This window comes from Henckelia pumila, chromosome 3, assembly GCF_033568475.1.
Source record: "Henckelia pumila isolate YLH828 chromosome 3, ASM3356847v2, whole genome shotgun sequence".
Taxonomy (NCBI): domain Eukaryota; kingdom Viridiplantae; phylum Streptophyta; class Magnoliopsida; order Lamiales; family Gesneriaceae; genus Henckelia; species Henckelia pumila.
Genome location: NC_133122.1, coordinates 147,573,367 through 147,593,840, shown reverse-complemented (window position 1 = coordinate 147,593,840; position 20,474 = coordinate 147,573,367). Strand labels below are relative to the sequence as shown.

The following is a 20,474-nucleotide window of genomic DNA, read 5'->3' as shown; positions in this document are numbered from 1 at the left end:
TTTCGCTTACTAGGTTTTAATAATACATTATCAACCTCAAATTCATCAGCAACATGATTTTAATTACATTAGCAACAATTTTTTAAAACTTTGTATTTGTGAAAAAAATCATCATTTTCACCTGGATGGTGTGAAAACTTTTTTTTTTTTTAGTAAATACCGAAATGTCGTCATACTGTCTTTACCGTATCGAAAAAAAACCGAATATATCAAAAATTTCGGTATACCGTAAATTTCGGTACGGTATGATATCGTACCGAAATTTTCGATATCGGTATCCGTATAAGATTTTCGAATTTTCTATATTTCGGTATATCTGAAAAAAGCGGTATGCACGGTATCAGTACGATACCGTGTATAACGATATTTTTCGGTACGGTATCGATATCGGAAATTTCGGTATCAAAATTTCCGGTACGATATGCGGTATACCGTACCGAACCACCCTTAATTACAGTGATAATTCTAACAGATGAAGACGAAGATGAAGAATGATACTTATATGAAAGGAGTAAAAATATACATAAAACAAATAATATTTTTGTCATATTGGTTTGCAAAATAATCAATTGTTTGAGTCACAGCTCATAGATTGAAAAAAAATTGTCTTGAACTCTTGATTTGTGCGGTTTCATTCGTAAGCTGAAAAAAAAAGTTGGAAAATACAATAATAACAAAAGAGAAATTTGGCTCATTTGTGCGGTCTAGCTCATAGTTTCAGAACCGTGCATATAACAATAGAAAGATTGTGAATGTTGTATAAAACTAAACTCAAAAAATAAAACAAAATATACATAATTGCACAACAGTAAGAAGGAAGCTTGCAAACAAAATAACACCAACAGACCATAGATCGGCAGTGTGGTTATATAGCAACGCTATATATTAATCCATCCTTACCTTTAATAGACCGCAAGACAATTGTGTTTGCAGACATAACCAAAATTACGAAGCTAATACACGATATGACAAAAAAAAGGAAATTAAATAAGACATGCGCTGACATATTTATTAAGCAGTACTAGAAAGAACAAATCATCATATTCCCTATGAATCTCCGAATGTGAAACAAACTAAATTTTTTTTTAAGGATTATGAGACACCAATTTTTGCCCATAGATGAGATTCTTCGGTTTTCGATGTAATTTCTTCAAATGTGTTGAAACACCAAAAAACGGTTGTAGTTAGAAAGGAAATTGGATTAAACTGCCTTACCCAACACTGGCATGCATGGATTAGATTCTTTGGATTTTCGATGCGATTTCTTCTATTCTGTTGAAACACCCTTACCCAACACTGCCATGGATGAGAATATTTCTTCAAATATGTTGAAACACAATTGCTCAACACTGCCATTGATGAGATTAATCTTCAAATCTGTTGAAACACCCAGAAAACTTTATTAGAACATGAAGATAGTTAAAGAAAAAAACTGATGAGAATTGAAGTTGGGTAGGAGCCTAGAAAAGTAGGAAACATGATGGAAGAAAAGGAATTGATGGGAGGGAGAGTAGGAGACCTGATGGAAGAAAATGTGGAGAAGTTGTGCATATGTTAAATTTTACCATCGAGGACATACCACTCTCTTTTCCTTCCTAAAGCATGAAAAACAATTGAATAGATAAACGAAGGGTAGAATAGGAATGACACATTTTGAACCTAATAGAGTTAGTCTAATGTGTTTCTGTATTATAATATAGAAAGATATAGAAAGATATATTTGTTGGATCGAAATTATATTCTGTAAAATAATAAATTATTAAGTTACTGATTAATTGATATATCTATAAATTAATAAAATTTTATGATTCTAATATTAATTTATAAATATTTTTACTGTAACTAAATATTATGAATTGTATAGGGAATACTTTTGAATTTTGATTATATAAACACAATAAAAAAATACACATACCCTACTTTTAACGACAGGTTCGATTATTTGATGTTGCATGTATAACTACAATATATAAATATTATTTTTTGCATATCTATATTTTTAGGTTGCGTTTACTTAATGAGCTAAGATTACATGTGATAAATCATACTGGGACTATTAAAATGATTTCGAATGATGTGGAATAATGATGGATAAACAATAACATGTTTACTTTGAGTTATTAATTTTGGGATTGAAACAATAATTGATGGACGAATTACAGTTTTACCCTCCACCTATGTTAAATAATCTTATGTTTAATTTTGTGTTTATATATAATTTGGATTTGGTTATTTTTTTAATATTGTAAATAATTATGGGAAAATTGTTTTTTGGTCCTGTAGGTTTGTCACTTTGCGATTTTGGTCCTCTATATTTTTATATTTCACTTTTAGTCCGCTATCTTTATTTTTTTGGCAATTTTAGTCCTTTTTTTGATGTGGCGCTGATGTGGCACCAATGAAGCGCTGATGTAAATGTGACGTGTATAATATCACGTAAGCATTTTCGAAGAAAAGGACTTAACTTACCAAAAATTGGAACATGCAGGTCTAAAACTGAAACATAAAAACATAGAAGACCAAAATCGCAAAGTGACAAACATATAAGACCAAAATTGCAGTTTTCTCAATTAATTGTTGATTCACAATTGAGTCATTTTCACGTATCAAAATTATTTGGTATAAAAATATGTATTGTTTTAAAATAGTTGAAATTGATAAACTGAGTTATAAAAGAGAGAGAAAATGGGAAGGAAACAAATGAATTAAAGGAGGGGAGATTAGGATTTCTGTATATTTTTTTTTTTACAAATATTATTAATGATATGTTATACCATATATAATTAAAGATGAGATATCCCATAAAATAAGGTTGAATGACGGGCCTTGAGATTTGAGGAAAATTGATTTTTTAAAGTAATCAATTGATGAGATTGAATTAACAAGCTTATCCTATGGTTATCAAGCCAAGTAAGCACACCCTTAGTTTTCAAATTATCATTTTAAATATAATTTTTTATGGCTACGTTTACTTAGTGAGATAAAATTACACGTGGATAAATCATACTAGGACTATTAAAATGGTTTTGAAGGATGTGAAATAATGATGGATAAACAATACCATGTTTACTTTGAATTATTAATTTTGGGATTGAAATAATGATTGAGGGACGAATTACTGTTTTACCCTCCATCTATGATAAATAATTTTATGTTTGATTTTGTATATTGAATTATTGTTGAATATTTTAAAATATTATTGATTCAAATGTGAGTCATTTTAACTTATCAAAATTATTGGGTATAAAAATATGTATTTTTTAAAAATAGATAAACCGATTTATAAAAAAAAAAAAAGAAAAATTGAGAGGGAAACAAAGGAATTAAAGGAGGGTATATCAGAATTTTTGTGGATTTTTTTTTCCACAAATATTGTTCAGGATATGTAATATCTTATGTAATTAAGGATGAGAAATCCCATGAAATCGGGGTTGAATGATGTGCTTTGAGATTTGAGAAAATTGATTTTTTATAAGATGAGATTGAATTAATAAGCTTATCGTATGGTTATCAAGCCAAGTAAACATACCCATATTTATATGATGATTAAATACATTAAAAACCGATTTACCAAAAAATAAATATTAGTCGAGAGAAATGTGGTGAAAAGTAATGACATATGTTAAAAATATTAACATAGATATACAAATATCAAATTCCACTCACAATATTAATTATATCATGCCATCCAAGAATTCAGTAAATGTTAAACAAACAAATAAATATACATCATACCTAAGAGTTTTTTCTTTTTAATTTATTTGAAATCGAACTCCCAAAAACACAAAAAAGCCACCAACTCACGGATTAATTTTTTGGTGAAAGATCTTCGATCCGAACCGTATGAAAAAAACTACTTCTCATCACAAATATATATTTGATCGTGTTGACCCGTCTCACAGATTACTCGTCAACAACTCTAGAAAAATAGATCCATGAAACAAATGGGCGTGTTCGTTTTTGTTTCATGATGGATTGAAATCTCAGGCCTTTGGGCCCATGGATACAGTCCAAGTTGTAGTTCAAAGTAATGGAGTGAAAGGAAAGTAAAGTGCAAGGAGTAGCAGCCATTTTGTGGTACCTTCGAATCAATCAATTAATCTCAGCCGTCCATTCCACCCATCCTTGCAAATGCAATTCCACACTCACATGTTAAACCTACCGCCTACATATCACCACCGTCCGCAACAGTGTAGTGTATGTGTATGTACTAAACTAAACTCAACTCCACTCTTCCTTCTTTTCTTTCAACTCATTCTCATTATTACCATTAATTTATTTTTAATAATTAAAATCGGAAAAATCCCATTTTCTGTATTTTTTTAATGTAAAAAATATTTTGTTTTATCGGATTTACGGAGACCGATCGATATATACTCAGTCGTATACGTATTTTTCTGGATCTGAGACTCGTCGGAGCTCGCCGGTGCTTAAACCCGAGCGCTTTCGAGTTTTGCATGTCAAAACCCTAAGACGATCCCGGCGGGTCCTTTGGATCTTTCGGTTCGTGTTTGTTCGTTTATGCAGTGGAGGGAGGACCCGGAGTTCCTAGCATCTGCTTTTGTTTTTCTTGGGGGGTTCACGTATGAAACAACTCTTGACAGGTGAGTTTTTTTGGTTTTTTTTTTCCGGATATTGCGTTGGTTGGTTACATTCTTGCAGATAAACAAATATGTTCTTTGACTGCGTGTGTGCGCTAGTAGCTTTGTGCTTCTTGGGTTTTTTGTTTCGATGCGTGATTTTATTTTGATGGGAAACCCGAAGATTTATGGTTCTCTGTTCGAGTTTTCATGCCTATTCTGCCTTTTTCTTTTGTTTTGTGAATTGGGTTTTGGTGTGCTATTAAAATTCAAGGGTGCTCACCTGCAGGATTGCTTTTTATGTTTCGTTGGTGAAATGCTTGCATGAAGTTATGAACTTTGCGTTTCACGTGAGGATTTTTTTGGGTGCTGGGACAATAAACTAAGTTTCTCTGCTAATCCTATTGAGTTGTAGTGCACAGTGTGCTTGATTATTTTATTATTTTATTTTTTGAGAGTGAGTTGAGTAAACCATCGACATTAATATGATGACAAAAGTAAGCGCGTACTGCAATTCTATTTTTCCCATTTTCCTTGAGAAAGTTCGAGAAGACAGATCTTGAGAGTGTCTTTTATTGGTTTTATAGTTTGCCTTCTTCTTTTGATCAAAACAACCAAATGTTGCGTCAGTCCATGTTCAAATGCATCTCAGTGCTCGCTTTATAAGCTTGCACGATGTTAGTATACAGATTGGCCTCATCTAATTTCTGGCACTGTAAATTTCTAGAGGGAAAGGCTAAGGAATCTAATAGAGAGAGAGCATAAGTTGTCTTTGCACCGGTGAGGCCAGTGATTTGTCTTTGCACCCATGAGGCCAGTGATTTATTGAATATTGCATAAATCATGAAGGGAAGACACCTGATAAGGGAAGTTTGGTGGATAGGCAAAATAGATATACAATGACTTACTGCAAATGTGGTGGGATTCACATGATTTAAGGCTTTTAATTTTAGCGTATGATGAAAACTTTTTGACGGCAACTTTGGGTAGTTTGTTGTGACTTGTGAGCATATCCAATTGGATCTAATTGTCTGGGGCACGGCAATCTCGACTTGGCTCCGTGGCTAGCTTTTAAATTTCCGTAGGTTCACATTTCACTGATAGTTGTTCATGATGTAGAGGTGGTCTCATTATCATATGGCTGTATAAGCCTGAGTCAGGTGACTGTTCAATAGTTCTGCTTAAAAGAATGAGTTTATAAGTAGACACCGAAGCATCTTGAAAGATTATTGTGAATTTCTGACAACGGGATTGAGTTGTTAATCTTGAAGGTTTTATGGACGTATGTATATAATTGTGGAGCACTACTCTTTTCACATGGTTGCATCTCCAGACTTGATGTCAAATATAATTTATACCTGCTAATAAAACCAATTGCTTTCAGTGGATCAAGTTTGATGATTTAGAGAGTTGTTTTGTTTATGGGAGTAAAATAAAATCCACGTTTCATGTGAATGGTTGTGGCTTGAATAAACTAATGAAAATGTTTGTTTACATTCTCTTTAATTAGGTCGGATGGAGCTTGATGACCTACTTTTGAAATTCTTTTCATACGAAAACAAGTCAGTACAACGTTTTCTAGCAATTCTATAAATTATTTGTTTTCCTCCTGCTTTTTATCCCCTGCCTGCTGTATTTTGTTTAAGTTCTGTTCGTATAAATGTTGACATTGGTTGACACATGGAATATAAATGCAGCCAATTGACATTTATTTATGACTTATTATTGTTTTTCCCCTCTTTTATAGTTTTTGTTATGGGATCAATATTGTGAGCTGATTATGGCCTCCAAAGGTCCAAGGTCTAAACTTGATCATGAATCGCGGGCTCGGCGACAGAAGGTAACATCGCGCAGTTATCTTTTGTGTATTTGTACTTTAAGAAGCCATGGGTGTATTCACTACTTTAATCAACGGGCATAAGATACTTTAAGGGCCGACTTGGCCTATGGTAGCGTACAAGTTCTTTTATTTCTCAATGTGCCCTTAGTGAATATTTGTCAGGAACTAGATCTTGGTGTTTTTTGTTGATCCAAAATTCCATGCTGATTGAAAATTTGGGGATGGAAGTCTCACCTTTGAGCTAAAATGGAATTGAAGTACCATACATGCTTTGCTTTCAGAGATGCTTTTTATACATATGTACATCCTAGTGCATTTAGTAGTGCATTTGTTTGTAAACTTGATACATCGAATTATTCTTTTGGTTTTTTAATACTCGTGTACTTGGGATTGGAGCTTAGCTTTGAGCTAGATTTACTTGAACCTCTTTTGAGGATTAGTGGATCACTGGTCCACAATTTGTACTCTAATTATCTTAATTATTGATAATATTTATGTTTCTGATTAAAAAAAAAATACTCGTGTACTTGGAATGGTTCAAACTTCAAAGTTCAAACCCATGAGGATGTCATGACTCATGAGAAACCAAGTACTCTGCCACTAAGCTAGTTGGTTGGTCTATGTGTTTAATAATTGCCGATGCTTCTTATGCATATGTGTGGATTTTTGCTTGTTAGTAGTGCCTTTATATGCATCCTTGATGCACTGGACCATTCTTTCAATTTTCTTTCTTCAATGTGCATGTGCTCGGAATGGTTCCAACCCATGGCATTATCATGATTTATTAGAAACCAACTACTGTACCACTAAGCCAGTTGGTTGGTCTGCACATTAAGTTTTTAACAATTCTTGTTAACTATATAACAGTTTCTCTGATGAACGTTTTTTTAGTCTCATAAATGAGATCTAAATTGTGGAATTAAATCTCAAAAGCATTCCACAATTTTGTAATCTTCCAATTTAGTGCATTTTGTATGAACTATGTCTCCACCCTGTGGATTAACTCGAACATACGGAGTGTATGCTGAATGAACACATCTTCTGCGAGGTAAAGTTAAAAGGCATGAATTTTCGTTCTGTACGAAGTAGCAGCTGGTAGAGATGGAGGATGTAGAATGATCCTAGTAATGGCCTGATGTTACTAATTTTGTCTAGGATGTATTTGAAATCTCCTGTTGTTTTATTTACATGATTTAAAGGTGACTGTTTTTATTATAGGCGCTTGAAGCCCCAAAAGAACCGAAACGCCCTAAAACTCATTGGGATCATGTCTTGGAAGAGATGATCTGGTTATCAAAGGTAACCAAGTGTATATACTGTTATCTGGTGTCGTGGTTTTGAACGTTGGAGCTTTTTATGCTAATGATAATAGTGCTTCAGGACTTTGAGTCAGAAAGGAAATGGAAACTTGCTCAGGCAAAGAAAGTTGCAATGAGAGCCAGCAAGGGCATGCTGGATCAAGCCACAAGAGGGGAGAAGAGAGTAAAGGTCTAGTTTTATACATTGCTTGTAAAATTTTATTTAGCCTCAATGTCCTATCTGTAGACATAGATTTAGGTTTGCATTAATTTGTTGATGGTGACACTATCTTTAATTTTACCATCATGCAATAATTTGTTGATGCTGAGCTATAAAATCGTTCAGGAAGAGGAACTGAGGTTAAGAAAAGTAGCGCTGAATATTTCGAAGGATGTAAAGAAATTCTGGATAAAAATAGAGAAGCTGGCAAGTCATTATTTCTTGTACATTATTATTCTTTGGTTATCACCGACATCACACTTCAGTAATGGAAGCTTCTTCGTATTATGGCTGATTCAGGTGGCGTACAAGCATCAGCTAGAGCTAGATGAGAAGAAGAAAAAAGCACTTGATAAGCAGCTTGAGTTTCTTCTAGGGCAAACAGAAAGGTAAAATATGCTTCTGACTACATTTTCATTCCTTCCTTGTGAAAATTATCTTATAAACCTAAAATTTGTTGCATATTTCTGTCATTAGCTGGTACTTGCAGATTCACCCTTATTATTTTTCCTGCTTGAAAACTAAGTTCATCCCCGTTTAATAGACATCTGAAATGACTACAATACAATGCAAATTGTTTAGGTACTCGACGATGCTAGCAGAGAACCTTGTGAACTCGCCAACTGCTTGCAAATCATCTCACCTTTATGCTGTTCAAGAGAAACCAAATATTTCTCAGAAAGGAGATGATATCGATAGAACAAAATCTGAATCAGATGCTGGTGAGTGATAATATTTTCCCAGTTGATATTTCTTTAAAGATTTCATTTGTTTATGTAATCTTGTCTGTCTCTCAATCAAACTGATAATGCTAGGATCCCAGTCAAATGCCCCCGGTTTAGATGAGGACTATGGTTTACTGTCTGAAGATGAATCAGTAAGCTCTACTGCTTTTCTAAGATAACTTTCTTGGAGTATATGCGGTTTGAGTTCTTGTCCATATGATACTCTGGGATTTATAGTTCCCCGAAAACTGTGGCATCCACTGTGCATTTTTTTTTACTTGAATTAAGTTTTTCACTTGAATTTTTCTAGTTTCTATGGTACTTGATCAGTAGTAACTGGGCTTTCACTTTTTTCCTTTTCAGTTTCAATGCTTAGAAAAAAATGGCACCTAGGCTTCAAGTTGAATTAATTTGGGATGCTACTCACTGGGCATCATGTGTGCCATAGTTCAGTATTTTCTTGTATTGCTTTTATTGTTGTGACCGTGCTGCATTTATGGCTTTTGTTGCTTGTGAAATTCATTAAGTGAAAATATGCATCATATTGACCAATGACCATGTAATGCGGTGTGTCTTGAAATGGATGATTTTGTGTTCTGAGTGTATTTGTGACAAACTGCATGCTGTAACCTTGTCTAAAACCCTGATTTTGTTCTGAGTGTGCATGCTGTAACCTTGTCTAAAACCCTGATTTTGTGAGAAACCCTGTGTGTTTAGGATTTTGTTTTCACTTGCATAAATACCTCTTTTGACTTTAGGTAGATGATGAACATACTATTGACGAAGACGAAGCTCTGATCACCAATGAAGAGAGGGAAGAAGAGCTAGCAGCTTTGCGAAGTGAAATTGATCTCCCTCTTGAAGAGATACTCAAACGTTATGCTGCTCAAGAAGGTGCCTTATTTGTTTTGGTCATTGTCGCAAATCTATGACCCCATGAATTTTTTACGTGCTATAGTCTGTAAAATGAATTGTTGTCATTCTTAGCTATTTAAATAGATATCCAAGTTCTCATTTTTATTAATTTGTGATGATACTGATAATTGATAGCATTGTTTGGTTATGTATCTTCTAGTTTTTAGGGATGAGAGGGGTGGTTGTGTCTTTGAAGGAGGGGACTTGCTCCTTTTAAGGGAATGAATGACTTTAAGGTTTTGAAAGAAAACATTACTGGAAAGGGCATTATTGCCTTCATTCTTATACAAGCTGAGCGGATGAATGTTTTGATAAGTTCGTTTTGGCTTTAAATTGTAATCTCTCTCCCCCCAAACAATTAATTGTGTTTTACAAAATTTTCGGATTTGCTTCATTCAGTGCAAGGATATTAGAGGAGCCCACTGACAGGGCTTATTATTTCTCTTGTTGTAAACCATGTCATACCCATTTCTAGCACACCAAAGTGGACAAGGTTGAAATGCTGATGTCCTATATTCTCAAGGGGACGACATTGAAAGGCCTTGCCCCCTTTTTTTTAAGAGAAGATGGTTTCTTGTCCTATCTTCTTGTAAACGATTTGTCATGCACATTTCTGACACACATCGTGAACTAGGTTGGCAATAGAGAAGTCCTATTTTCTTCTAGGAGAATACTTAAAATTGTCCTTGCCCTCTCATTTGTTTGATTAGAGAAGATAGTTCCTTGTCCTCTCACAATATGTATTTCATCTATGTGTACCAGAAAAGAAGTTTAAAACTTTTTTGTAGCCACAGTTTTGTAAGCCCGTTGAAATTTGGATGTGGATGTATGTATTGGTTGTTTCTCTATCTGCTATGTTTGTATGGTTACATTTTGTTAATTATTCATTTGATTGTTTCTCAGCTAGCCAAAACAAGAGTCCTGACAAGATTGATAATGTACCTGGAGCAACTGATATAAGCAATCATGACAGTATGTGTGTTTAGTAGCTGTTCTATATGTATTTAACTTGTTCAGTTATTTCACCTTTTGTCCAATTTTAATCAGGTATAGAAGATATGGAATGTGACGCTGAGTTAGAGAGAACAAGCTCACCAGCAAGGCATGGTTGTCGTTGTGTAAGTTGTATGTGTTTATGTATTCCGTCACAAATTGTCATGTGAGTCCAATTGTTAGCTTAACATTCTTCTGTTGACTTATGATGCAGGCTAAAAGTAACGGTGTCTTGTCTATTCCCGAAAACCATTACTCAGAGGTTGAGACATACAAGAGGAGAAATTCTTCGAAGAAACTTCTCGAGTCAGAAAAAAAGTTGCTGTTGCAGAATTTTACTGACGAACATGTAAGAATATATAATGGAAGTTGCATCTAGCCTTCAATAAATGTACCAAGGCACCCTCGTGCCTATCCGAATCACAAGGCATGAAATGAGGCGTGATGAGTTATAGTTCTGTAGAATCTAGATTTTCAAAGGAATTCCCATGGATAAAAAATGTTTGAAGTTCTCTGACTAGGAAATTTTGATTCATGCTAGGCATGCTTAAAAGCACTTATTGAGCTTCTATGGGCTGTGCTGCATTTGAAGTGTCTTGTTTTGGTTCGCACCTGTTTCACTTTTAACAAATGTGCTTGAGAATGTTTTTTGTGGTTGATATTGGGGATTTGTTCCTAGCATCTTTAACGCTTGTAGCTGAGTTGTCTGACCATTGTCCATTGGAACATGACTGGTCTTTAAGGTATCATATCCCAAGTAGTTCTAATTAGCACGCAAGTGATGTATTGTCCATCTGGCAAAATATGAATATGTTGCTTGATTTGGAAATAATGTCCCTTGCATTAGAGTGGTGCCAAGGTTTTGATTAATTGAATCTTGCTATGCTGTTATTTTGCTTATATATCTCATACTGGAATCACCCTTTGAGACTTGTACATAACTTCTAGCAATCTGCCATGTGTAGCTGTTTAGTGTTCTCATCTACAGTCTACTTATTTGATTATAAATTTTAAATTTTGGTGAATTCATTATTTATTTTTTATAGGAAGATGATGATTTTGTACTTTCATCTGGAGAAGAAAAAGAGAACGACATGGTATGTATATCTCAGTGATGGTTTTAGAGGTTTCATTTGTTTGCACGACCAATCACTTCCAATTCATTTGCAATGATTTCTAGAATTTCGATATTGCTAAATGGCGATCCTGTAGGCTGTAAGCGATATCTGAACCTGAGCCATACTATTTTTATTTATCAAACACATTTACTGTCTCTCAATCCCCGATACCCTTCTGTAGCTCCAAGTATTCCTTTTCAAGAAGTACCTTGCCATAACTTGAAAAGTTGGCACTTTATTTGGGAGTAGCCTGGAATGCTTCAAAATGGTAATTAAATTACTTTCTTTCTATCCACTCCTACTTTGATTTCCAGGATGATGAAACAACCCTCTTGGAGGATGAAGAATTAGCAAATGCAGAATCAGACAATACTGTCGATGAGGTGAAAACCATGAAATCATGTATCTGTAGCTTCTATGCCCATTAATTTTGATACTATTATATTTATAACCTTTCTTTTTGGGTAATTATAATTGCATGTGCACATGCTACATGATGTTGATTTGATTTTTGCAATAACCATCGCATTTCCAGATTGCACTTCTGCAGAAGGAAAGTGAAGTTCCTGTCGAGGAGCTGATTGCAAGGTATAAAAAGGTATGTTGACCTGGGCTTCATTTTTTCTCTAATTGTGCACATGGGATATTGATTCTCCTGTTGCCATTCAGGGTTGTGACTCTGGTGAAGATGTGGGAGTTGACTCCGATGAAGATGCAGGAGTTGACTCTGATGAAGACGTGGGGGTTGACTCCGAGTCCTCACAGGTTTCTGGTTCTGAGGAGTTTCTGGATTCATCAGCACATGGGCGCTCTGAACTTAAGCAACCTGGTGATGAATCTACTGGCTTGGAGCGTGAGATATGCCCTCATCTGCAAGATGATGAGGCTGAACATCTGGGTAAATCTGGAGAGGATATTCAAAGTGAAGATATAATTGCAGATGCAGCAGCTGCAGCCAGGTCAGCACAACCGACTGGTAACACATTCTCGACAACAAAAGTGCGCACAAAGTTTCCTTTCCTTATCAAGTATCCGTTGCGGGAGTATCAACATATTGGCTTGGATTGGCTTGTGACCATGTATGAAAAGAGATTGAATGGAATTCTTGCCGATGAGATGGGTTTGGGGAAGACAATTATGACAATAGCATTACTTGCTCACCTAGCTTGTGAAAAAGGAATATGGGGTCCACATCTTATTGTTGTCCCAACTAGTGTCATGCTCAATTGGGAAACAGAGTTTCTAAAATGGTGTCCGGCTTTCAAAATTTTGACTTACTTTGGAAGTGCTAAAGAGCGGAGAATTAAGAGACAAGGATGGATGAAACCTAATTATTTTCATGTTTGCATAACTACTTACAGGCTTGTCATACAGGACTCTAAAGTTTTCAAGAGGAAGAAATGGAAGTACCTTATTCTGGATGAAGCTCATTTGATAAAGAATTGGAAGTCACAAAGGTGGCAAACACTTCTTAATTTTAACTCAAAAAGGCGTATTCTTCTGACAGGTACACCATTGCAGAATGATCTAATGGAACTCTGGTCTCTTATGCATTTCTTGATGCCACATATTTTTCAATCTCACCAAGAATTTAAGGACTGGTTCAGTAATCCTATATCTGGGATGGTAGAGGGACAAGAAAAGGTAAACAAAGAAGTAGTAGATCGATTGCATAATGTTCTTCGTCCATTTATTCTTCGTCGATTGAAAAGGGATGTCGAGAAGCAGCTTCCAATGAAACATGAACATGTTATTAATTGTAGACTTTCGCGAAGACAGCGTAACTTATACGAGGATTTCATAGCTAGCTCTGAGACTCAAGCAACTCTATCTAGTGCTAATTTTTTTGGAATGATAAGTATTATTATGCAACTTCGTAAAGTCTGCAATCATCCCGATTTGTTTGAAGGCCGCCCCATTGTTAGTTCATTCGATATGAGTGGTATTGATATGCAACTGAGTTCTTCTGTTTGCTCAATCATCGCTCCTGTCGCATTGTCACATGTTGACCTCCAAGGCTTGGGTTTTGTGTTCACACATTTGGATTTCATTATGACTTCTTGGGAGGGTGAAGAAATTCAAGCCATTGCTACTCCTTCAAGTTTAATTGAGCGTCGTGCAAACATTTTGGAAGGAACTCCAAGCTTAGCTAACCATAAGAAAAAACTAAATGCCACAAATATTTTCGCGGAGATCCAAAAGGCACTCTTGAATGAAAGATTGAGAGAACTAAATGAGAGAGCAGCCACTGTTGCATGGTGGAATGCTTTGAGGTGTAAGAAAAAACCAATATATGCCACTGACTTACGAGAGATTGTTACTGTGAAGCACCCAGTCCATGATATTCATAGTCAGAAGTACAATCCTTTGTCTTATGTATATTCATCCAGAGTAGCTGACATTGTGCTTTCACCTGCTGAAAGATTTGCGAAGGTAGTCGATCAAATTGAAAGTTTCATGTTTGCAATACCAGCAGCACGTGCCACTCCCCCAGTTTGCTGGTGCAGTAATGGTGGATCATCTGTGTTTATAAACCAAAATTACAAGGATAAATGTTCTGAAGCTCTTTTCCCGCTTCTGACCCCATTTAGACCTGCTATAGTTCGGAGGCAAGTTTATTTTCCTGATAGGAGACTTATTCAGTTTGATTGTGGTAAGCTGCAGGAACTTGCAGTGCTCCTCAGAAAATTGAAATCAGAGGGTCACCGTGCACTGATATTCACCCAAATGACAAAGATGCTTGACATTTTGGAGGCTTTCATTAACTTGTATGGCTACACTTACATGCGTCTTGATGGTTCTACTCCGCCTGAAGAGAGGCAAGCACTTATGCAGCGGTTTAACACAAATGCAAAAATTTTTCTTTTCATTTTGTCGACCCGCAGTGGTGGTGTTGGCATTAATCTAGTTGGGGCAGATACTGTTATCTTTTATGATAGTGACTGGAATCCGGCCATGGATCAACAGGCCCAAGATAGATGTCACAGGATAGGGCAGACACGTGAAGTCAACATCTATAGGCTAATCAGTGAGAGCACCATTGAAGAGAACATTCTGAAAAAGGCTAATCAGAAGCGTGCTCTTGACAATTTGGTTATACAAGGTGGAAGCTATAACACTGAATTTTTCAAGAAACTAGATCCAATGGAATTGTTTTCTGGCCATCGAACAATTCCCATAGAAGATGCACATACAGATAAGACTGTCAATAATGATGGAGAGATCAATTTATCTAGTGCGGATTTGGAGGCTGCTTTAAAAAATGCTGAAGATGAGGCAGACTATATGGCATTGAAGAAAGTTGAAGAAGAAGAGGCTGTGGATAATCAGGAATTCACAGAGGAAGCCATTGGCAAACTGGAAGACGATGATCTAGTTAATGAAGAGGACATAAAGCCAGATGATACTGCTGAGCATGGTGGGCTTAACACAAAATCAGATGAAGGTTTCATTAGCAGAAGTCATCCAGTCGAGGAGAATCCTCTTGTTTTAACTGGTGAAGAAGATGATGTTGATATGCTGGGTGATGTCAAACAGATGGCTGCAGCAGCTGCTGCAGCAGGACAAGCTATCCTGTCTTTTGAGGATCAGCTACGCCCAATTGACCGGTATGCTGTACGTTTTCTAGAATTATGGGACCCAATTATAGATAAGGCAGCAGTGGAATCGCATGTTCAGATTGAGGAAACTGAATGGGAGTTGGAGCGCATTGAGAAGTTAAAGGATGACATGGAAGCCGAAATCGATGATGATGAAGAGCCTTTAGTCTATGAAAGTATGAACATCCCTAATTTGGTTTTTTCATGTTTTTTACAAATATCTAATCTTTTTTCGTTTTATCCGTTGAGTGCTTAGTGTGGTATATGAATTTAAGCGAACAATTGTTATTTACTTCACATTTTTTATTTAATTTGTTACAAATAATTAATCTTCTTTCGTTTAATCCGTTGAGTGCTTAGTGTGGTATATGAATTTAAGCGAACAATTGTTATTTAGTTCACATTTTTTATTTAAACTCTGTTTTTTCAATTGTGTACACAAATAACTTAATATTTTCAATCATCTAATTTCAGGATGGGATGCTGATTTTGCAACAGAAGTATACAGACAACAAGTTGAAGCTCTAGCTCAACATCAGGTTTTGCATGAACTTTAAACTTTTATAAAGAAAATTATTGTGTGTTTTTGTTGGACCATGTATCTGTTTTCTGCCACCATCTTGTTTAAATGTGAGATATATCCCCAGCTTTACATTCTACATTGCCGTTTTACTAATGTGATCTGGTATTAATCATGTTTCATAGTTAATGGAAGATCTAGAACGTGAAGCCAAGGAGAAGGATGCTTTAGAATATAGAAATTCAGATTCTTTCAGGTAGTTGCTGTTTTACAACACATTTTATATTTGTCAATGCAATGTTCTTGAAATAGTTGATGTGATTTCTCTTGTATTTTTTTTGGCTTGTAAATCTCTTCTTGTGGTGCCTGCAATTTTGCATTGCAAGATACTTTTTTTAGGTCAATGCATGAAACAAATATTGCGTTCAATTATTTGGGTCGAAGCTTCTGCATAATTATTTGATTATGAAGAATTCTAAGTTAAAAATGTGGAACGGCTTATCTTGACAACTAATAACATCCTGAAATTTTCCAGATGCATGTACTGATCTGGTTTGTAATAATGTTGATTTTGTGGAAGATTTCCCAAGCCTATGGACTTACCAGACATCTTACTGGTGTTCGTCTTTGTAGAATGAAATGTTGAGTCCTGTGAATAACATGTCCTTCAACATAATATATCTCAGTTTGATTTGGGATTTTGCTTCCTAAAGTGCCGGCATGAAAATGATTTCATTTAGTCATACTAGTATGGGATATTGCATGCTTGTTGCTTTGTCGACATGTAGAAATTTAGCTTCTCTTTGGAGCAAATTATTAATTGAGATATTGTCTCTTCCTAGTAAATTTGATTTGTACAACTGATCTCTTGCTGTTTTTGCATCAATTATTCTTTTTCTCAAAGCAGGAATGATGTCTCTTCGGCTCCTAAACCGAAGTCAAAGAAAAAGAACAAAAAAGCCAAGTTCAAGTCTTTGAAGAAAGGGGCTCTAGTTTCTAAACCCGTATCTGTCAAGGCAGAGTCATCCACTGAACCAATGTCCATAGATGATTTGATTTATGATGAGATGATCACATCATCAGATGCTCCATCTCCAAGCTCAACTAGGGAAAAGAAGCGTAAACCTGCCTTGGATGATGACGAGCTGGTGAGCAAAAAGAAGTCTAAGAAGGAAGACATGGTCGTCTTTTCCAAATCTTCTAGCAAGTACTATAACAATCATAAAGAGTTGAAAATTTTGGATAATGGTGGTGTGGATCTTGAGAGTAAGCAATTAAGTAGGGGAAAAACACGGGGGAAACTATCTATTTCTGCTATGCCTCTGAAACGGGTTTTCACCATAAAACCAGAAAAGTTAAAGAAGAAAGGGAACATTTGGTATAAGGATTTTCCTTCACCTGACCTTTGGTCAACACGTGAAGATGCTGTATTATGTGCCGTGGTTCATGAGTATGGCCCAAATTGGAACTTGGCTTGTGAAATATTGTATGGAATGACTGCTGGCGGATTTTATCGTGGCAGATTTCGCCATCCTGTTCATTGCTGTGAGAGATTTAGGGAACTAATTCAGAGATACATTTTGTCTGGTGGTGATGGTACCAATACTGACAAAGCGGTTAATAATGGTTCTGGGAAGGCTCTTCTTAAAGTAACCGAGGTATGTTTTCTTGAAGAAATTGTTCCTTAAGCTACTGAATAGAAGACAGACTGCACTATCTAGTTTTAAGAATTTAGATCAGTAAGTGAGATAAAAAAACTACTTTGAGTGTCGGTTAATGTTCGTTGAGTTTCTATATATTGCTGAACTTAACAGACAGTTTGTATAACTTGGATAGGATTATATCATTGAATGAAGCAAAGAACATGCTCTATCCACTTAAACTATTTGAGGTAAATATGCTGCATAGGTGTCTGCACTGTACCGAGATTATAGTTTGTCCTATATTTCATTTGATTCAGTAAAATTTAAATAACTAAAGGATGTTTACTAGCGCTTACTACTGAAAATAACCCTTAACAGAATAACTGAAGGATTGACATGGATTAACTTGAATATGAGTGTAATGAGAAGCTCAAACTGCTGACGCCTCCCTGAAAACTAAGAATGTGGGCCATGGCAGAATTGGCATACTATTTGGAGTAAAAAAATTGTTGATCATTATGAATGTTCACTTAAGTTCTGTATAAATAAAGAAGCAAATTGGTGGCTGATGAATAGTGAATGCGACACTCTAGGTCACCTGGTGTCTAATGTCTTGGAGTTGGACTCCACTTCGTCCAACACATCCAAACAGATCACCACGACTTTCTAGTAGCCCTGATTCTCTGCTTTTCTTCTTTTTTTTTCGACTTTCAACTTGTTTCTTTTATTTGTGGTGGCTTGATTTGCAGTTATATTAGCTCGGCAATTTTGTACATTTCAATTCATTCATGCAGTGTTTCCTGCATTAGGATAATATACGGGTGCTGCTTAGCATCACTTCTGAACTACCAGATCATGAACCGCTTCTACAAAGGCACAACTTTGCTGCGCTTTCTGCTGCTTGGAGGTTATCACGCCCCAGCCTTAAAAAAAGTTGTTTATCTGCTCAAAATGGATTTTATTCTTCTCCACAATTTGGCAACTCGGTTAACCATCAGAATTCCTTGAGGAAATCATCAGAAATGCTGGAATTTACAAATTTGTATCAGTGTGGGGTCTTAGTCGCTGCCGCCCTAGATGGTGACTGCAGTCGTCAAACCGATGAAGTATCAAGCATTGTGAACTCAAGCAAGGAACTTTTGGTTGCAAAAGAGCAACTGGATATTTCTCTTGCACTTCAAGGAGAGAGGGATGAAATAACTCCCCTTCCCTCTACTGTTGATCTTTCAATTCTTGGCCCAGTCCCTCCCCCATCCTTGAAGATGCATGCTAGTGAAGATGGTAATTTCAAATCTTCCTGGAGCCTGGTTGAAAACCAATTCAGGTATGACCTTCTTCATATTTAGATTTTAGATTTGTGCAATCTTTTGTATAGTTGTATGGACATTGGTCATATTGATTTCAAATAAGTCGACGTCTTGTCAAGTCCATCATTGTCTCGTATAGGCACAATTGATCCTTTGTTTGAAATGCTGGCTATTTGGCACCTCCATCCTACCACTTCGAATCCACCTTAAAACCCTTTCTACTAAAGTTTGTGCCAAGATTTTGCATGCTCTTGACTAAGGAAGATTATAAAATTTGGAGATATACCGTCTGTCTGCTTCACAAATAGTTTTTGATTTGCTTTCAGCTTTCCATCTGTAAATACCCATATTGCTCTACTAACATCCCTGTATTATGCTATTTGCAGAAACCCCCGGCTGCAGTGTGTTGAAGGGTTATTTGGTGAGGAATTGCTAGGATTTCCCGTTGGTGACTTTGCGTCTTGGACTCCACAACTACAACATCTTGGGAGACACAAGCTCCTTGTTTCTGAGTCGGTAAAGCCTTCTAAATCGAAGTTAAAAAGAACTGGTATTGAGAGTGCTGATTTGTATTGTATTACCGCCAGTCAAGTATTCCAACCTCTGCCATTGACAGTCAGCGACTCTAGTCCGAATTTTGATGAATTGCCACCTTGTTTCCATGATGATGGAGGACTTGAATGTGACAATAAATACCTGCTTGGTAATGGTATGGATAATGAAATTGCTCCTTTGGGCAACACGGTGGGATTAGATTCACTCCAAATTTGGCCGGATTTGACATCTGAACTGGATGATTGGTCAATGTTACCTGAATTCACTGATATTGGATAATATCAGATGACGCAAAACCAGAAGTCAGTCCTGTTCACAGAGTAGCCGTGTTCTATTGGAAGGGCTCAATCTCATGATGGAGATGCTCCTGCCGCAGTGCCGCTCCCTGCCAATGAAAAGTATTTATTACCCGAGGCTGGGGAGGACTGCGCTGTGCTGTCGGAGATTTAATTACCGAAAATGGCCTCATTTGATGTGGATCTCTGTGGCTGTTTAGCTCCAACCTCTTAGTGGTTTTTACACCCGGGGCGTTTGCTTTTTTGAATGGCGAGAGAGCAGGGGTGCTCCGGAGGATACACATGAATATATTGTACTAGACATTGGGGGACGGGGACGGGGAGGGCGATGGATGGGGATATAAAATGATCACAGGTAGGTTTTAGGTTTAATATTCTTGCAGGTGGTGGAAGGGTGCTTGCAATTTTGGGGCACATTTCTATTAAATTTTTCATTATTGAATGCTCGGGTCTGGCACATTTTCTATCTGCGTGCAGAAAATTATTTCCATCTTCCCAAGTATATTTATCTTCGTAATATTTTCAGGGTTCTTAGAATTTATGCGAAACCCATTAATCAAAAGAAGAAAACTCTGTCTCGTTAGGTTCACAACAATTATACTAGGATGCTTTAGCAAAATTTCAACGTCAAAATATTTAGATTGTAGACCATCACATTGCATTTAAAGGGATTCTGGTCCGATTAAACCAGAATTCATTGAGTTTGTGTAAGCATTAGAATAATCAAAGTATCTAACAAATTGTACACAATCAAATTAAAATTAGATCACTAGATATAATGCGAGGGTATTATCTTTGTATTAACATATCACGAATTAATGCTTGTTTTCTAAAAAATTGGGGAATGCACAAAAATGTATTTGGT

The 20,474-nt window shown here is 36.1% G+C and overlaps 1 protein-coding gene across 3 annotated transcripts; it reads left to right on the top strand.

The window, feature by feature from the left end:
- The first annotated feature begins 4,199 nt into the window (after nt 1-4,199).
- LOC140892554 (protein PHOTOPERIOD-INDEPENDENT EARLY FLOWERING 1) lies at nt 4,200-20,171 on the top strand. 3 transcript variants are annotated; one of them, XM_073301479.1, is made up of 22 exons: nt 4,200-4,604; nt 6,091-6,142; nt 6,328-6,420; nt 7,639-7,719; nt 7,801-7,908; nt 8,065-8,145; nt 8,239-8,327; nt 8,521-8,660; nt 8,754-8,815; nt 9,422-9,557; nt 10,482-10,550; nt 10,626-10,696; nt 10,786-10,920; nt 11,618-11,668; nt 12,004-12,072; nt 12,225-12,287; nt 12,359-15,464; nt 15,763-15,827; nt 15,994-16,064; nt 16,716-17,466; nt 18,261-18,775; nt 19,145-20,170. In XM_073301479.1, exons 3-22 carry the CDS (start codon nt 6,361-6,363, stop codon nt 19,590-19,592), a joined length of 6,171 nt encoding a protein of 2,056 aa, XP_073157580.1. In that variant the 5' UTR covers nt 4,200-4,604; nt 6,091-6,142; nt 6,328-6,360; the 3' UTR covers nt 19,593-20,170. The 3 variants fall into 3 exon arrangements, with proteins under 3 accessions (XP_073157580.1, XP_073157581.1, XP_073157582.1); XM_073301480.1 differs by lacking the exon at nt 6,091-6,142 and having other exon boundaries at nt 19,145-20,171; XM_073301481.1 differs by lacking the exon at nt 19,145-20,170 and having other exon boundaries at nt 18,246-18,385.
- Nucleotides 20,172-20,474: the final 303 nt, after the last annotated feature.

Bases quoted from the DNA above. Each gene is read 5' to 3' on its own strand.
- LOC140892554 (XM_073301480.1), top strand. From the start codon at position 6,361: ATGGCCTCCAAAGGTCCAAGGTCTAAACTTGATCATGAATCGCGGGCT. The intron at 15,828-15,993 runs GTTTTGCATGAA...CATGTTTCATAG, and splicing joins AAGCTCTAGCTCAACATCAG to TTAATGGAAGATCTAGAACG. The intron at 16,065-16,715 runs GTAGTTGCTGTT...TTCTCAAAGCAG, and splicing joins AGAAATTCAGATTCTTTCAG to GAATGATGTCTCTTCGGCTC.